This window comes from Mycteria americana, chromosome 21, assembly GCF_035582795.1.
Source record: "Mycteria americana isolate JAX WOST 10 ecotype Jacksonville Zoo and Gardens chromosome 21, USCA_MyAme_1.0, whole genome shotgun sequence".
In the NCBI taxonomy this organism is placed as follows: Eukaryota; Metazoa; Chordata; class Aves; order Ciconiiformes; family Ciconiidae; genus Mycteria; species Mycteria americana.
Genome location: NC_134385.1, coordinates 3,767,712 through 3,787,206, shown reverse-complemented (window position 1 = coordinate 3,787,206; position 19,495 = coordinate 3,767,712). Strand labels below are relative to the sequence as shown.

The 19,495-nt window shown below is 43.7% G+C and overlaps 1 protein-coding gene across 5 annotated transcripts; it reads right to left on the bottom strand.

Moving 5' to 3' along the window:
• Positions 1–2,392: 2,392 nt before the first annotated feature.
• Positions 2,393–18,747, bottom strand: NIPAL3 (NIPA like domain containing 3). Of its 5 annotated transcripts, none has more exons than XM_075522233.1 (12): positions 18,728–18,747; positions 16,268–16,676; positions 14,358–14,426; positions 14,088–14,259; positions 13,920–13,979; positions 13,078–13,223; positions 12,196–12,292; positions 10,785–10,920; positions 10,014–10,102; positions 8,438–8,501; positions 7,319–7,413; positions 2,393–6,624 (listed from the first exon to the last, which is right to left on the bottom strand). In XM_075522233.1, exons 2-12 carry the CDS (start codon positions 16,364–16,366, stop codon positions 6,425–6,427), a joined length of 1,227 nt encoding a protein of 408 aa, XP_075378348.1. In that variant the 5' UTR covers positions 16,367–16,676; positions 18,728–18,747; the 3' UTR covers positions 2,393–6,424. The 5 variants fall into 5 exon arrangements, with proteins under 5 accessions (XP_075378348.1, XP_075378351.1, XP_075378347.1 ...); XM_075522236.1 differs by lacking the exon at positions 18,728–18,747 and adding an exon at positions 17,883–18,238 and having other exon boundaries at positions 13,078–13,199; XM_075522232.1 differs by lacking the exon at positions 18,728–18,747 and adding an exon at positions 17,883–18,236.
• Positions 18,748–19,495: the final 748 nt, after the last annotated feature.

The following is a 19,495-nucleotide window of genomic DNA, read 5'->3' as shown; positions in this document are numbered from 1 at the left end:
GTTTTGGGGAAACGAAGGGTGTTTTACACGTACCGATCCTTGAGGAGGCGATGGGCTTCCACCGCCTGCCGGGCCTCGAGGAGAGGCTTTGCGGGGTTCCCTGTGGGAATGACTGATCTCAGAGAGATGAGAATTAATTCAAAAGCTGCGAATTGCTCTAGGAACGGCCTCTGGAGAAGCGGTCGGTGGCTGAGTTGCCGGCAGAGCCGAGTATGGAGGACGGAGGCCTCTTCCATGTTTTTAATTAACAGCCTTGAAACACTGTTTGAGACCTGATGGAGGAGCGCTTTGCAGTGTCCCGGCAGGACGCTTGGGTGACCTTGAAGGCTAAAGCCAGAGAAGAGGACGTGGGACTGACTCTCGGAGCACAGCACCTGCGCTGCGGTGCTTTGTGCTTGGCAGATTTCTGCTGCGAAAGGCTCGCGTATGCTCCTAGATGGCAGCCGAAGTTAAATCGGTTTTACTTTGCCGTTGGCCTTGGCTGGCAGACACACTCAGGCAGTTGCCAGATGGGAACAGTGACAGTTTGCATCCCTCGACTCTGGGAGTAAATCGTGGCTTAATCCAGCGATGAGATGATTTGAGACAGTGGTCATCTGAACTGTGTGATAAATGAATGCTTGTGTACGTTTACGTCTAAAGAACGCACAAACCAACATCCTTTTTTTGGTTGTATTCAGTTTTCCACAAAAAGCATGCACAAAACTCCGTTGAATTTCACTTACACAAATACTTAGTTCAACAGCTTCATCCTCACTTGGAAAGCTAGAAGACAGGATTTTTTACATAAATACTGAAATTTCTGTGGTTGGAATGCTTTCTTCTAAAGTCTAGGTACAGAAAAAAAGGCAGGAAGCAACACTAAGCTGGTCTTCTTTACCAGGCTTGTAATTTGTTCATTCACAGTGCAGATCTTCCCCTCGTAAGAAAACAGCATAGCAGAATTCACTTGTAGAAAGGTAAGATCAGGCTTACCTGTCCAGATAAGGGATTCTGCAATTTAGATGCAGTGCAAATTGAGGCGGTAATTGGTTAGTCTCCATTACCTTAGCATTTCCTTACTGCAATCACATGCTTTATTATTTCAATACCATGTTCTTCCTCCCTGGTCAGCAATATATTCTGGCTTTAATACCACAAACTCCCAGCATTCGTGTCCATTTCAGGGGCATTTTAAATACTCTGTCTTCTGTAATAACACCTCTTTTGTAGCATGCATTTTTGTAATGATCCTGACCTCGGGCTTGATCACCACCTCTTTATATTAGCACTTGACACAGTTGTCTCTGATACAACACACTAACCCTTAAATGATGTATCTTAACAAAGTATTTATCAGAAACTCTGGGACTTAGGTATGCTGCTTCTGCAAGCATTCAAGAAAGTGCTAGCCCATGTCTTAATACTCGTGTCCAGGGACTTCAATGAAGTGCAGCTTAACACCAAAGTGGGTAAGGCTGTTCTTGTTGGGGTTTTTTTGGGTTGGGTTTTTTTTTTTCCCCCATTTGTGGTTTGGGACCCCAAGAGATACATTTAATTAAGAATATCCTGAGGGTTATCTTCTGCTTATCCCCCTGGACTAAAACCCATATGGTGAGTGTTAATTAGGTTGGCAAGCATTCGATTAAGCTACATTGCCAGTATTCTAAATTTATGACCGTCTGTATCTGTTAATGGCATTGTTAGGAAATGCCCTTAAGCTGTCTACTCCTGCAATCAAAGACATGATATCCTGTATCTAAAGGATGGCATCTCCTACCGCGTAGCATTCCCAACTCGTATTAGAGGTCTTCGCTGTCTCAGAGAAGCATGCTGTTGTCTCAATTTCAGTATTGAGTTGGCAGGCATGCAAAAATCATGAGTCAGGCCACCAACAATATAATGCTTTTGGTTTTGTGATTTGGCCCATCTTGTGTCGTTCCCCCCCCTCCTTTAGGCTATACTTGGATCACATTTTCAAGCTCTTCACTGAAATAATGAATGCTAAGATTTTTTTTCTAAAGCCCTGTAAAACTAAGATTTTGAAGTAAATTGCATGATTCCTAAAGCTGACACCAGATACTTGGAGACTGATGTAAAATGGCGAGCATTAGTAATGCTGCAGCCCCAGACATGAGTTGTAGCAATCTGCATTTCATTTACAAGTATCCTGTTAAAAAAGACAGTTCTTTGAATGCACATAGTACTTAGGGTAGTAAACTAGATTCTGTCTTAACTTCTCTCAAGATATTTATGGCCGATTAAAGCTATACCAAGAGTATGGAGCAGGCCAGAATTCTATAGGTTTTACCACAATCTTTTATTAAGTTTCATTTCCAAAGGTCTCACCTAAAAGACAAATAGAATTAAATAGACATGCAACATTGCTTATGAAAAATTAAGGAGTTATCCGTATAGTCCAATACTGTAAAGCTTGATTTATTTACACATTTTAAAGTGAACAAGAGAACATTGTAGGCAGATCATTTTGTACATTCAGCCAACATAGGAGCTGTATTCCACAGCATTAAGTTACATGTAAGATATACACTGAGAACGTATTAAGTGCTGTGGTGCATTGAAAAGCCACGCAGTGTCAGTTCACATTTGATAAAGAAGCTAGGAGATGGAGAGTCAAGGAGCTATTCTACCAGTTTAGTAAACGAGACAGCAGTCAGTTGATTTTTGTGCACGCTTTTTCAGCTCTTGATTCCGAAAAATGCTGCGCGTTTGGAAATCTAAGCATACTCTGCTGTTCACAGTGCCCTGCCTCTCTCGGGATCAGTCCTGGATAAGCTGAAGTTTTGACATACACCAACTGTTGGTGCTGTACACCAACAGATGATTTTTCATGCTGCAAGAAGGACTAGAATGTGGCATGGGGCTCCTCTCCTTTAAATCTTCATGTGCTGTTTAGCTGTAAATGTTTGCTGCAATCCCGGGCACGGCCATTGTCACCCTCAGACTAACAAATATTCTGTAAAAAGTATAGACTTGAGGGTACCAATAGCTTCCTGTTTTCAGCTTGTAAGCTCTGAACTAGAAGGGAGGCAAGGAGTTTATTTCAGTCCTGAGCTACACCTTCCTACTGTTAGAAAGAGCGCGGAAGTCCTACAGTCAGTTTAAACAGATGTTTGGCTTCTAGAAGCCCCTGTTCATGCCTTCTCAGCAACAGAGATGGCAGCTGTAAGGATGTGCTGAAGAGCAGAAAAGAAAATCTTTTGGAAGCTTGGGAGAAAGACCAAGAAAGGGGGAAGTACATAAAACACAAAGCCCCCTCACATTTTAAAATTCAAGTCTTAAACATAGGCAGCAAACAGGAGGGAGGCGCAGTCTGGCAGTCCTACAACTGTGCTTATGGTGGCTAACACAGACTGGCAAAAATGCAACCCTTACAACATCAGTGCAGTGAGTTGAGGCCTATAGCCCAAGGAACACCTCGGGCTCTACTTATGTGGCACAATGGAGTAATCTAAAATATTGTGATTTATGTGCTGTAGAAACAGACATCACCTCCCTTGGAGTCCTTTGTCAGGAAGTTTCCAAAAGCAAGTCTTGCTGCAGGTAAAGGGAACTGTCATTATTAAGTAGAATTATTTAAACACACACAGGCTGTGTAAATAAAACATGGTTATATAAAGCTTTAGAGCAAGACTCTTGCCTTTAGAGCCTTTGAAAGAAAAGGGCCAAAATAGCACAATAATACAAAAGCTCAGGTTATGGCTGGAGGAAATTTCACTCAGAGCAGAAGACAGCCATGTGCTGACAACTGAGGGCTCTCTGGCAGAGAGGAAGGTCAGGCCAGGAGTCAGTCAGTGCTCAGGCTGCAGGGCTGTGGAGAATCTGGGCAGCTTACTGCAAAAAAATCACTGAATCAGGCCAGAGAGCAGCCCACAGAAGAGAAGTACAAGCAGGGGCTCGGCACCAGAGTAGCGCTCTCCCCCTAGCAAAGCACTCTGTGTCTGTCTCTCATGATGTCAGGTCCCATGATCAGGGGAAAAACCTAACCAGCCATTTACTGGCTACAAAGTCTGCACACCAGTCAACTGCAGTTTTTAAATACTACTGAAAAACGAAGAACTGAGAAAATGACGTTCTGTTACACACAGGACCATCCTAATAGTAGAAGTCAACAGCAAAACATTTAGGCCCTTCTGATTATTTTATACCACAGCAACATCTGTAATAATTAAGCACAGAGAATATTGCCATGTAAAAAGTAGAGTTTGTAGCTCTGCATGGTTTAGCACAGCTTGTTTTAAAACAGTATGTTTCTGTGGTTTCGGAACTAATAGGTCAAAACAGCTAGTGCCTCATTGATTAAAAGGGAAGAGATAAGAAAAGCCAGCATTCTTGTACCCTTCCCATTCAGCCTCCCCTGTACTACTTTGTTTTGTATTGTTAATGAACAAAAGCTGCACATAAATTCACAAACAATTGATTAGGAGGGATACAAAGCCAAAGGTAGTAAATCAGTGTCACTGCAACTCCAACAAGATTAATGTTCTGGCAGTATTAGCCCATTAACATTGTTATCTTACTTAAACACAAAAAGTATTGAGGGCAAAAGAAAAGCTGTTATTTCTTGAGTTTCATAAGCTGCAGTGTACGGGACGCCACTGATAAGATCTGAATTGTCAGACACGCCAAGTTGGTGAAGAAACTTCACATACAGGTACATGTACAGCCACGAGGCATCTACTCTTTGCAGGGGGGGAAGGTTATCATTTTTCTATGCTGCACAAAAATGCCAAAGCAATCTCAAGTATTTCCAGATTAAATTAGTATTCATAGCTGGCAAAACAAACATATGCAAAAGAACAGTTCTGTTGTCATATACAATAGCAAGAATCTGGAATAACTATATACAAGTCAGTGGAGTTCTTGGGAATTTTTGGTAGTGGGAACAAACTGGCCATGAGTCAATTAAACAACAACAACAACAACAAAAAAAAGGCAGAAAGCCACTGTTGCAAGTCCAAGATCCTCCCAAACCCCTTGGTATCAGAGTAACCACTCAAAAATGCGTGGAACACAAGCACTATTCATTTCAAATAAAGTCTTCTAAGGTCCTGGAGACACTCCACTATGCATACAGTCCAAGACACACTGAGGAGACTTAAAATTCTGTTTCCCAGCAAAACAACTGCTTTTAGAGAAGATGATGATATCAAAGTGCCAGTATAACTTGCATGTGCCAGTAAATGTCGTACTTTGTCCTTTTCACTTGACAAGTTCCGCCCCCCTTGTGTCTATTCTCCCTTCCTATCAGCTTCTAGCCATCTCTTGGAAGCTGGAAAGATAAATATCATGAGTACACAATGCTCCATTATTCTTACAGTCCTCACTGAGTGCTGGACTGTGCACACTCATTTTTTCTTCTCAGGTCATTCACAATATTAGACCAGTATCTTTTTTTGCCTTTTTTAAAGAAAAAAAAAAAAGGTGGGGGACCCCAGCCTACAACACCTAGACTGAGCTTTTTAACTAAGGAACGTCAACACCTTTAAGAATTTAAGTCCACTAAACAAAGCTGGAAATCCTGCCTCACCAGAAAGAAAATAAAAATGATAACAGAATTAGGACCTCATCAAGAACTGCAAAAAACTCCCACCAGATACCAGTCATTTTACTATTTTCATTTCTTCTTGTTCTTGTACTTTACAGGGTTCCCTCTGCACCATTTAATCCAACTTGAAGCTCCTGCTATGAAACCAGAAAACTGGCAAGTAATCTTTGTTCTGAGCTGCCATATAATCCAGTGGTGCTATAAAAACAATTCACATACTCAGTGCACATGTTCAACACGAGTCAGAGAACAGTTGTACAGGAAATGCCCAAGATTCACGTTTTGAAGGAATAAAGTAGCTGGCTTACTCTAACCAAATATGCTGCTCTAAAGACACAGTAAGTTTCAGTATTCGTGCTTGAAAACAATTACATTTTATTGCCATGTTAAGGTAGTTTGGTGGTTACGCTAGAGACACGAGGATTTACAACTTTTCTGGAAATCCGTCACAGTCTCTATATATGAAAGATTAAATCCTGCCCTCCTCTCTCTGTGAGGAACTCCTGAAAACTTCTATTTGGAGATAAACCCACTCCCAGCAGGACTAAAAATTGCACAGTCACTTCTCTTCCCACAGCTCTGCATTTTCACAGCATCTGCTATCGCATTCGTTTCCTACTGCCATGATCCTGCACTCACCATTTCATGCTTCCAGACGGCAGCCTTCAATGGAGAACTGTGATTTACTTCTTGCCAAGATGAATGCTTTCAACTTCACAACTATAGAGCGCTGTTTATTTTAATAATCAGCCTTGAAAGTTAAGTTTGAGATGAGCTTGAAACTATCAACGTTGGCTTTACACTTGCTTATATTTTAATTGGTAAATAAATAAAGGTCATACTTCTGACGATTCAAATCAGTTCCTTAAAGGTCACTCACTCCTTTTTGCTGTGCTCCAGCACCCGGTAGGGTGGAGCAGAAACACCTTTGGAACCATGTTGCTCCTGCACGATTGGCAATGTCGCTGGAGTATAAATTTCCGGCATGTTGTCATTGTTCTCTAGGGCACCGTAGGAAAAAGAAGCTTTGAGGTCAGGCTGAACTGCAATCCCTTTATCGTGCATGTTCTGCATGCCTGAAAAGAGCAAAGACAGAGATTAAATGCTTAGGAACAAAAGTGCATTCTTCTTGCACTCTGTTAAATCAGCAAATTATATAGTCTCAGGGTTTGTGATATGCGGCTCATCAGTTCCTTGAGTGTTAAATGAAAGACATAATGTTTTTCTGCTTAGAACTAAAGCAGCTAATGGAGAAATAAGCTTCAAGTGAATGAGGGATGGCAGTCAGTTATTTATCAAGTGTTGCGTATCTTCTACACAGCTCACCAGAAAGAGAGTTTAGCTGTACTTCCCAAAATAAATTTCTGCTCCCCCTGGCCTCCACCTCTTGCAACACACCTCAGTCTTCCCCAATAATCTTCCTGCTGGATGAAGACCAAGCCCAGTCCCAAACAAATGCTCAAAACTAGTTAATCTTCCCAGACAGTAGCCAGCTGGACAAGGCTGTTCTGACAAAATCTGACATCCCCCCTGGTGTCAGAGGACCCAGAATAAGTGGCATCCAAGTGGCACATCACCTCTTCTCTGCTCCATGCAAAACAGGTATGTACCCCTCACAAGGCACAAACAAACAAGAGAAGGAAAAACTAGAAAACAACACAGCTGCCTGATATATCCGGATAGTTAACAGAGCCTAAAGCTTGAGCTTTCACTGTGAACCCCAACACTTAAAGGAGAAAGAGTGATAAACCACTGTATTTTTACTGTTACCTGGCATAGCATCCATTGATATGTAAGGTTCAAATGGTACAGATTTCTTCCTATTTCTTGTGATCAGGAAGACACCTAGAAATGCTATGAGGCACCTGAGAGAGAAGACAAGATCTAATGAGATAACTATGAAAAGGGAGAGGAGGTAATATATTGCATGTTGCTTCTTCTGAGTGCCTATCATGTAGCACCATAAAGAATTCGGAACGGGAAGAGAAAGAACTGTGAAGTCAGAATTACAGGGAATTGTCTCAGCTGAATAACCCTCTTCAACCGTTTTGAAATCCACCTAGCAATCAGAACAATCTCACCTTTTCTTTATCAAATGGCAGGGAAAAGTTTTCTCATTAATTAATTAACCTTGACTAACAAAGGGGAAAGGAAGCATATGAAAATTTGGTTTTCTTTGATGAAATTCCAGGATTTAACAGCTCGACCTTTGAAAGGTTTCCCATAGGTAAACACATTAACAACTGTCGATCTTGATTTTTACAGTATGTTGACAGAGAAAGGCGCAGCTCATAACATTAATCTCCCAATTGTTTTTTTTCTGTACTAATCTGAAAGACATTTCAGAATGTCCCCTGATTATGGAGAGCTAATCAGATCAAGACACTGTACTAGGACTAAATACTGAGTTAACAGCAAATGTTTTACTGATCATATCTGCATTGTGTGAGTGCCCATGCCCTAAGAAACAGGACTCCGGCAGTCCAGTCACAGTTCAGTGAAGGCTCGGAGCAAAACCTGAAATAGATTCCTTAGAGATGGTTTCTTTTGGTTATTCTGCAATTCTTCTAGATTGACAAGCAGGTAGCTTGAAAAATAGCCCATATGCTTCAACATCGAAGCTGATCTCCAGTACAGTCAGTAAGGGATTTAGTGTTCAATGTTGTACAACTATGCATAACTTAGTGTTATACAACTCCGACAAGATACTGAGCTCTATGGGCCATTGCCTGCTCCAATAGAGAAAGTGCTTTCAGTTTGTCCTCCTCTCCAAGAATGCACATACCTCCAATATATATATGGACAGATAGATAGATATGTATTTTCAAAATTTTAGTCATATGAACAAATACTTTCCAGTTTTCTATCAAGGAAACTTTAAACACTTACCCAAGCGCAAACATACATATATGGAGAACATCTTCACCGGTGAAGTCCAAGTAAAAAGTTGCTCCTTTAAAAGGAAATAATTCATGACATCTTTCATCCCAGCTTGCCTGAGCAATTAGCGCTGCACCTCCAGCACTAGTCCCTCCAGAAACCAAATCATGTAAGATTCCTATTTTTATAGTCAGCACCTTTGGGTTTTTTATGATCTTAAAATAGAAAAAGGTGGCCTGATTTCTACTTTAACACAATTTATTGACAAATCTTTTAGAATTTCACTACTAAAACAGTTATACTGGTGTAACTAATATAGATGCAAGTAAATCTGTACAGCAGCACAGCAACTAGTACAAATCTTTCCATATTGGGGTAGGGGGTTGTGAAGGAAACATTGCTGGAACTATTGCATGTCACTGTGCTAATAAAGCCTGAGCCAAATTCTCACCATACAGCAGTGGCTACCACATAAACAAGACAGACTGTATTTCTGAAGTCTAATGACAAACCAAATCAGATCTTTAACTACAACAGGATACAAACTCTTGACCCCAAAAAAGTATATACAGCTCAAACCTGTAAGATGACAAGAGTCCTTGGTGTCCTGGATGTCAACAGGACACACATTCTGGCTCCTACTCTTTACATTTCTAATTGAAGTAAAGTAAATAAGCTGATGAATCCGGGAGGAGTGTATGGCTTGGAACATGACAGGAAATAAACATTAGCCAAAGAGTACGCCATACTCCCTCATTACATTGAAGAAGAGCATTAAAACGCAATGTGTAATTTATGGGGGAAGCTATTGCCCTTATATACCTAGAAGAGCATTACTCTTTATACAGATAGTGCATCTGCTTGACAGTGATGGATACTTTCTCCAGTGCTGGGGTTTTGGTTTGTTTGTTTGTTTGTTTGTTTTCCCCAGTTTTGTTCATATGTCTAAGTGAGGAGAACGAAACCTTAAAAAGGCTGCTCGTCAGGTTTGAAGCCTAAGGGGTTTACAATGCTCATCTTTGTTCATGCAGCTGAAGTTTTTCCTATGTGGGCAAGGGCTGAAATTGGAGTAAACTGTTCAGAAAGAAAAGTGCCTGTAAAGCTGTGAGCAGCTGCACGCTAGATAAAATGCAAACAAGACTATGGGGAGAGAATTGTAACACATTTGTAGGTAGAAAGCAAATACATTTATACACTGTATCACAAACATTTTAACAAAATCTAGATAAAATTACACAAGGGAGAAGTTTTAGCTGTGTATTGAAGTTGCACATCTAAGAGCATACATCACCCTCTGCTTCTACATGCTAGCATGGTATGACTAATACAGTCTCAAGCGTAAGTTCCCATGCACTTCAAACAAAATGACAGAACTTAACAGAAAATTTTAACAGTCTAATGGGATAATTCACATTTTTGGAAAGAAAAAAAGAAATAAAGCCAGCTGCAGAAGAAAAATGACAAGAAAATACAATTAATCATCTTGCTGAGTAGTCACCTTCCTCATCTGTAAGTGAGGATTATTTTCCAAAATCTTTTGCCCTTCTTTTAGAAAGGACCAACACACCATTTTGTGCACTGTTACCTGCTGTGATCGCTACTGTTGTGGACAGGATATAGCCGATGCTGGCAATCTGAGATGAGTCATACAGCTGTGAGGCTTGAGCTAAAAATCTGCAATGCAATGACAGACAACAGGGGTTGATTTGGGAAGGATACTCAAATTGGATAGCAGTGATCATGGGCTAGTATAGGTCTTCTTTTTGGAACCACCTTTCAAACGTGATGCATAAATTTAAGAAACTTTATTCTCTTTCTCACTAAACCTGCAGCAGCATCCCTTGGAATTAATATAAAGATAGAAGAGTAAGCCTTATGGCTGTACTGACTAAAGGCAGTGACATTACTGCCACAGACCTTAGGGCCAGAATGTCACTCACATTTGGAATAGCTTTTTAACCCTGCTGCTACCAGCTTTTTATGTTATTACAAGTACAGAGGAAAAAAAAATAGACACATCATCAACAACACTGATTCTGCACTTTGATTTTAGCAAGTGCACAGATACTGTATTCGATTTGCCACCATTTCATTCCTAACATTGTTTTGCAAATACTTGAATGATGTATAAATTTGGGATTAAAGCTAGTTGGCAGTGTCACTACACGGAAAAGCAAAGAATACCACTATCCCAGGCTCCTGTGACAAGGGTTTGAAGACAGGTCATAGCGGAGAATAGGTAATTCTTCTCCTAAAAATTTAATCAGCATTCTTGGAATGGATAACAAACAGCCCACTAATTACTGATCCACTGAAACCAGCACAATTATAGACAAAAAGAGAGTGAATGTCTTACATTGCTTGAAAGATCGCCGTAGCAATCATGCACACCAACATGATATAAAATATAGGGTAGTCGAGTTGTAAATTTCCTTGTATCGAGACAACAATCATGCCTGCCACAGCCTTCACGGTCACAACAGTCATGGAACCTGTGAATGTTCACCAAGACTCAGCTGAAGCACTGATACATGCTCAACGGGACATGAACGCTGCACATTCGCTCTATGCATGACAGGCATCTGCAAACACACCCAAGATCTACAAGAACTTGAACCCTCCTTTTGCCAGGGCAAACAAGGGATGCAAACTGAATATTTTATCCCCAACTCTGCCAGTTTTATTCTCAACAACTTCACCACAGTGACCTTCAATAAATCACTTAACCTTTCTGTAACATGGTTCCCTTCTCTACAGGACTGGGAGCATTTACTGGGGTTTTTTTTAAAGTGTTTAAACAGTGTTGTGCAATCACATGATGGAAGGATACAAATTTTCATTTCTGTTGCCATATTGGCTTGGTTAATAAAGCTAAGGAGTTTTCAAAACAAGAATCAGAAAGAGCCTACATCCTTTCCTTTTCTTGAAAGCACAAGTCAGGGCCATTCAGAATTAGGATAGTTGCTTTGTCTATGATTCACGCAGCCTCTGAGGCATCAGTTTCTGAAATCCAACCGCAAACAGTTAAAAAAAAAAAAAAGAAAAAGACAAGACACTGCAGTGACTGAAGTTGCATAAATAGCAAAAACTGAGGACTGTGACATAGATTCAACAGCACGTCAGAGTGCGTCACTGCCTTGCTATTATTCACCCTTTTTAAAGTTTAATTGATCACAGTTTCTTAAAAAAACAGATTAATGTGGAGCAAGATACGAGTGAAATCCTGGCCTTTCCAAAGTCACTGCAGGATCCCACTGTGGGCTATGAGGATATCACAAGCATCATTTGACCCCATGCCCAGAGGCTCTCCCAATTTAAATAGGGACATACTGGCATGGCAGAGTATTTATCATTTCTTTAGCTACACAGCAAATCTTCCCAGAGCCAAAAAAGATTCTTGTAGGTCAAATCCTCTCTTTCATGCACTGAATCAGCCTTCCTTCTTCATTGAATAGATAACATATTGTACCATACTTTGCATGCACAGATTAAAATTAAGAACACGAATAAATAACTTGCACTTGCGGTATTTGGCAGATTATTCATCCTTATGGGAAATAAGTCTTAATGGTTCAAAGGTCATTTGCAAAGATCCTAAACATCACTGCAAAATACTAGCTTTATCTAATTTGTAGTAACATTTCTAGAGTAGATTGGTGCATTTGATGACATTAATTAGGTCAAAATAATTCCCTAAAAGCCATAGATGCCTAAGTTTACTATTATAAACCAGAGTTAGAAGATCTTACAAGTCTGTATCAACTTACCCAGCAAAGCTACCAGCAGAAGAATAACTACAATGTAGTTTGCATTTTTTTCCTTGTAAAAATATAGTAGCAGGCAGAAAATGATGATCTCCACAAGCTACAAAAGATAGAAATGAGAATATTAAAAAATGTGGGTGTATGGGGTTGGCAGTAAATGGGATTTTGAGCCAGTCAAACATTAGAATTACACAAAAGGGTAAATCAAAGGAAAATGAGGATCCCACACAATTATAGATCAAATTTAGCATGATCTTAGATTCTAATTTGATGAGATATTCGATAGCTTCTTGCAGAACAGGAAACATGGGACACTTTTGGCATTATATTCATGGTAAAGCAGCAGATCAAATAATCCTGACTAAATATTCACCTCAGAGATCTCAGCCTACTTTCTGTCATGAGGTTCTTTAAGTGATCCCTGCAGCACACATTTCATGGCCAAACTTATCTCCATTAAAAAACAATAGATTTCATAAGATTTTCAAGGAGAGATTGATGGCTCCAGAGAAAGTCAGTCTAGAAAGAGCCCAGATGCAAGCACAGTATTTGGACACCTCTGGAACAGTTGCTCTCAGCTGCCATCAGTACTGCTGCCACAGGCTGAAGCTGACAGGTCAGGGAGAGAGCAAGCTGTTTTAAAACTTTTCAGTTAAAGGTATTTAAGTCCTAACAGAATAATTCAGAGAAAGAATGGGAGGTTTCCAAATTGTGCATGCAGGTGCCCACAGGCAATGTGGAACTGCCACCGGGAAAAGCTGGCATAGGTTCATTAGCAAATACCAGGAATATTGCTAGTAACCATACGGAAAAATAATGCTTGGAATGAAACTCCCAGTCAGGCATATAGCAGAAAACTGTCCCACACTTTATGGGCCATCTTACCATATACAACAGAAATGGCCAGCTCACTAAATGCCTAGTGATATTTTCTCCTGTCATCTTCTCATGACTATTAGGTCCAAATGTTATCAGCAGATAAGTTCCAACAATTGCCAAACCACAGCCTACAAAGGACAAAACATAGCGCCCTTCGGCAACCAAAGGACAAAAAAAAAAAAAAAAAAAGGACAAAGTTAGTGGGTTAGTGTGGATGCATGGAATTAATATTGCACATGCACAGTGACCATTAATGACATCATGCACATTCCTCTGGATGACTCATTCCTCTGCCCTTCATGCCCCACTTTCAAAATATTAGAACCAAAAAAACCCCTAGGCAATGTGTGTGCTGTGAGAAAAAAAGCTCATACCAGGTAGCATCTGCTAAACAAATAGGAGCTACAAGATCTATATCTGGGGCTTATCCTGCCTGGCACTGCCCACAGCCCATTTTCTAGGAAATGGAAGAATGAGTGCCCCAGTTCTGCAAACACTTACACATGTATGAAATTCAGCTGATTCAGTTGTGCCTACACTATTGCAGAATCAAGGCCCTAGGCTGCAGCTTCAGTGCAGAGAACCATGGTTCTCAAATCCTGCAAACAAACAGCACTTCCAGGTATTTCTAAAATCTGTGAGATTCAGGTGATTTGGCACAAGTCAGAAAAAAAACAAAAAAAATCAATTTTTAACAAACAGTGGATGGGATGACGCATTTCTTCGAAGAGGTACTATAGCTAATGGAGATCTTGCCATCCCTCTAATTATGATTCTTGAGAGGCCATGCTATGTGTTGAATGGCTCGTAAACAGAGAGGAAAAAGGAAGAGGAACTGTGGAACTTACTCAAAAAATCCTTGGGCTTCCATTTTTCTTTAATAAATATAATTCCTATGATTGCACTAGCTATAAAAAAGGAGAGAGAAACAGTGAGTTATGTATCAGCCCAACGATCAGCAATCTCACACTGGAACGCACTCAGATTTGTACGGCCGTTGTCTGCCTCCCCCTTACCTATAACAGACACTGCACTGAGTGGCACAATCAGTGAAAGAGGAGCAAAGGCGTAAGAGGAAAACACTCCCAGTTCTCCCAGCACCAGCAGAAACAGTCCACACCACCATGTCTTAGTTCTGAAGTAGGCTCGGGGGTCTTTGGAACCTGCCAGTCGGATGTGGCTGTATTTCTAGAAAAGAAAATAAAGGCAAAGAACCTTCGGCATGCTTGATGCTTTTTAATGCAGGATGCTTGAGGCAGGATCAATATTTGCTTCAAGATACTCACCTGGAGGTTGAGTGCAATACTGATAACAAGATGCCCAAAAATAGCTAGTAATGCACCAATCAAGTTCTCCTGTAAAAACAAAGTAAACACACAGATATTAAATTTAGCCACTGGACCCTGAAGGAAGTTGGAGCTTTTTGCACAATCTGGAAGAGAGCAGACTTTTAAAACAGTTCCTAGATCACCTGTCAATAAAATCTCTGTTTATCTTCCTCCCTTTCTCCGTGATCTAGGGCAATTCAGGTAAGTTCCCTGTGGCTATGTTCCAAATCTGTGAAACTCAGGTGAAAGATAACCCTTCCTTAACAGACACTTTCTAGAAGAGACTGAAATTAGCGTGCATATATTTGCATTCTTTGCAGTTTCTCAGAGGGGAAGAAGATAAAGCTGAACACAACAACCCATTCACTCATTCTTCCCTTTGAAAAACTCTTTTCACGAGGGTGTTTGTTGCCCTGGAATTCAGCAGAGCATGGATCAGGAGCCTCTGCATTCTGCGGGTCACATCTTAAGAACTCTTCTGCTCTTCTCCACTTTTAACATCTGCTGGTTCAGTAGGTAATTTAGCCCATTTGATGAGGCAGGCCAATTATCACAGATTTTATACTGCTTTTTATTTGAACCAGTTATTCCAAAGTAATAGGCAACTGGTAGCAGCTCCTAGGAAGCTCCCAACCCCTTCTACATTAGCATTCCCAGCTCAGCAATAATTCTCTCGGTCTAAAGACAGAATTTGAAATAAAAAAGGATGTAAAGCAGGCTGAGTCACAAAGGAAATGTACATTAGGAGTGAACAGAAGAGCCTGAGGCCAAGCCAGGCCATTTAGCATTTGTGTTCTTCCAACAATTGTCTAAATCTCATTAGATGTCATTAGCACTTTTCGTTTCAGTGCTGGTGTCCAAGATACAGTCTAGGACTGTATCTCTGATTGATTTTGGATAACTGAGCTGACATTCATATTCCTCCCTTAACACTAAATATACTATTCTTGATTTTCTCATACATAGTAAGACAAGGACTTTAAGATTTCAAGTTCTTATCAGTGGAACAAAAATCTCTTTATCAGGATGTACAAAAATAAGATTCACCCAAGCAGCTTAATTCAAAACCACCTGAGGGATCTTCCCACAACAGACAGTAAAGTTGGCAGAAAAATGTCACTGTGTGATCACAGATGTAGCCAGAGAAGCTCAGCACAGTTTACTGGTTCAGCAACTGGACTTCAGTTTAGAAGACATGGAGGAGATGGTGCCCCAGCTGAAAAGCAACTAAGTGCAGCACAGGTTTGGGACTGGCTTCTGCACTGTGAGAGCCTGCAAGCCAACATCAGTTGGTCAACCTGTACAACGCACCTAGCACTGCGTTCTCAGCAAAGTACTTTTTCCAGTGAAAATAAGCCCTTCTTCCTGGGATTCTCTGAGCACCTTCCAAATCATGGATTCAGAGGAAATTGATTTGGGAGTAGCTCTGTTCCCAGTTGGGGTCTAAGGAGGAACTACAGGAACATGCCCTACCTCAGCTGCAGGCTCTCTGCATGACTGCGGGCTGACCCACCTGAAATTCAAGCTCTTGAATATACAGCAGACCAGAACATCTGATCTCAGTTACTGATGTATGGGTTAGTGTGAAAAGGCACCTAGCAGAATTTATTACACCTAACCACCTTTAGGCATCCACATCTTTTAACTGCCAGTCCTTTCCTCACTGTGTCTAGCTCTTGAAGACACAGAATTTCTCCTTCTTTCTCTCCCTGCTTATATACACAGCATATAATACACTGGGGCATCCAGGCACAGCTAAATACCAAGACAGCGCACTTTCTGCAAAAAAATAACCAAAATACAGTGGCATTATCAGCTTACTTGAGTAGTTAGGGCCTTCTAGGGATAGACTGGGGTAGGAACCTGACCTTGTAAGAAAAGGAGTCGGCATGTGGCTGCACAGAAACCACTGCTGTAGCCAATGGGAGCTGCTGAAGTTGCAGATTTGGATTGTTGCCTCCTTCCATTTTGGCTGATTGGAGTGTTTGCTTTTCAGCCTCTTTGATGCTGGAACTTCTCTTTAGAGAAGAGACTTGGACCCTGCTGGAACTGCCTTATCTGTAACTTGGTACCACTTCTTCCCATCCATCCTATTTTCTTGGACAAGCAACAATTAGTTCAGTGAAGCACAAAAAACTTCTCTGTAGCCTGTCTGCTGCTTTTCTTCCCCCACCAGACTACACTGAGATAGGGTAGGCACTGTAGGCAGAAGTGTAGATAAGCCAATATTTCCAGCGAGTCAGTGGGGCAGCAAGGTTATATTCCTCCAAGGTGACACTAAGGAAAAAAGAAAAAAAAAAAGAAATAACAAAAAAAAAAAGAGAGAGAGAGAATTAGGTCAAATGAACTCAATAGTCCAAAATCTGCAATGGAATCCTGCTGAAGGGTAGTCCATAGACAAGTCCCTGGAATCAAACTAAGAGCTGCACATATCAGCAGAGAAAGTGGAGTTTAAATGGCTTCTCACAAAGTCCCACACACAAAAACTCACACAGACCTTGCTTTACAAGAGCTCGCAAACTAGCTTGGCCCCAAGGGTGACATATTCAGTTGGCATTTAACATCAGGCCTTGCCATTTGGAACACTCTTATCAAAAAGTCTCTGAAGTCCCCCTGAAAAGCCCTGCTTTTCATTTCTCTACTGCCTGCATACCTCTGTTGTTTGTTCAGGATGCAGCATTACATTAGTCACGCCATCCCCACGTGCTAGGGATGACAGTGCTGCTCTTCATGCAAACAGAGGTCATTTCAGTGTAATCGCTGCGAGCAAAGTTTGGAGGCTAAATTCCTTAGAGCCAGACTCATTATAGGTGTCTGGAAAGCACCGCACACAGCAAGCCAGTCTCAGGTCCCTGCATGCCATGATGGCTCCTTTCACCAAAGACCTCAAGGAGCATCAGCAGCCCTGGGCAATGGACAGTGGTGGAAAGACCCCTTTGTGTAGAGGGGGATGCTGGTGTACAGACATTGCAGCGGTGTGATCCTCACAAGTGACATGTCCCTGTTGCTCCACTCAAGGACTCCCCAAAATGGTGCAGGCTGAGCATCCCTTTGACTCAGACCCTGGACAATTGGCCTGCGGTCACATACTGAGGTAGCAGGACCCATCCCACGCTCAGGCTGTGAACTGCAAGCTCTCTCGGCCAACCTTGGCCTTTGAGGGATTACTTTAACTCATGGGTTTCCCCAGTGCCTCCAGCGTGGGGGGGAACAGGGGCAGCATAACAGCCCAGCCGTGAAAGGGCAAAAGGAGGGATGGGGGGCAAACCCCACCCCATCGTGAGGAAACCCTGCCCGGGCAGAGCAGCGCCTGGCTGAGGGCAGGGGGTGCCCCCAGGACACCCTCCGCCGGTCAGGCCGCCCTGCCCGGCCGAGACCCGCAGCCGGACCCCAGCGGCGGTTTGTTCCCGACAAAAACCCTCCGGAAAACCCGCAACGCCGAGAGGGCAGAGGCGGCCTCCCCCGGCGGCCCCGCTCACTCACCTGCTCCCTCAGGGAGCGGCCCGCGCGCTCTGCCCCCGCCGCTCTGCCCCCACGGCCCGCACCTTTGCCCCCCAACTTCGGTTGCCGGCCGAGCGCCGCGTTCCGTTCCTGCCCGGCCCTTCCGATTTGCCGCCAGCCCTGTCAGTCCGGGGCCGGGCCCCGGCTGCTGGCGGGGACTGGCTACGGGGCGGGGGCAGAGCCTGGCCCAGCCTATGGGCCGAGCCCGTCTGAGGCGCAGGGCTCTAAGGAGGCGGGCGGGAGGAAAGAGCTGCGTTCCGCCGCTCGTTCCGGGCGGGGCGGGGGGGGCTGTGGCGGTGCTCTGCTGCGGGCCAGGCCCCGCAGGCCCCTCCCGGGGCCCCGGTCCTGAGGGGAGGAGGGGGCGCTCCCCAGCCCAAGGCTCCAGGGACAACCGCAGCACCCGACCTTCACCCGGCGGGGCCCATCCCTCCCTGCCCGCCCCGGCACTGCCTGGCCTTCCCCGTGTGCGCGGCTGCTGCCCACCCTGGGGGGGGGGGGCGGCGGCAGCTCCGGGGGGCACCCCCCAGCCGCCAGAGCCGCCTTAAGGCGCATGTGCAACTGAGCCTCCTCCGAGCCACCTTAACGAGCCGCGCGTGCCCAACTGTGCGCACGGAGGCTCTGAGTTCGCCTGTGATTGGGCGTCTGCCGGAGGGCCTAAAGTAACAGGCGCAATGATTGGAGGAGAGCTGGGTCGGCCGTTGTCTCGGCAACCAGGTGTACGCGCTCCTTCGGCCGCCGGTACCGGAGCCGAGGGCCGGAGCGTCCCGAGATGCACGGGCAGGTACCGGCAGGTACAGGCCGCGCCGCGCCGCGCCTCGCCGCCTCACCTGGGCGGGGGGTGGGGAGCACCCCCAGCGCGCACTGCGCTGCCTCAGCCGGTCAGGTACCCGCCATTCCCAGCGTGCCCCGCGCTACCTCACGGGGCGGGGCGGGATCGTGATGGGATCGTGACGTTGCTTCCTGCAGCTCCACGAAGGGCCTTTCCTCAGGCCGCTTCCCCGCTCCGAGGCGCGGTGCGGCGGCGGCCCTTCCCTCCCGCCTGCGCTCTCACCCCCCTGAACGATCGTCCTGTACACAGGCAGCAGTCGCTGCAGCAGGCAGGACTGTCGCGGTTCATGGAATGGAGAAAACAAGGGTTATGGCTGACCCGTTGCATCTCTGTAGAAAACTAACCCAGTCCTTCCAGCCTCTGTCCGTCTGCTGCACGTTAATGGTTCTGACTGATTTGTTTTAGAAACAAAATGGTGGTGCTACACAGAGTCGTTACATTTGGTGTGCGGTAGCTCTCTGACACGGACACCTGTCTTTCCGCAGACACTCATGGATGTTCTGAAGGAGCACAAGGTACGACAAGCAGAAAAGCACTGCTCGGTACCATGTACAGCACTTACAACAGTCGCTTCACAAAAACCCCAACTATGCAAAGATTTTTCTTTCAAAGCACAGCAAAGGGTTCATTAATGAAACCAATCTATAGGAAGTGCTATCCGGAACAATTTATATCCACAGCCAGTTAGAGGTGTTTCAGGTCCAAAATTGCTCTCCTTGGGGACAAACTGGCACAAGGGACTAAGCAATGCTATCAAATCCTAACC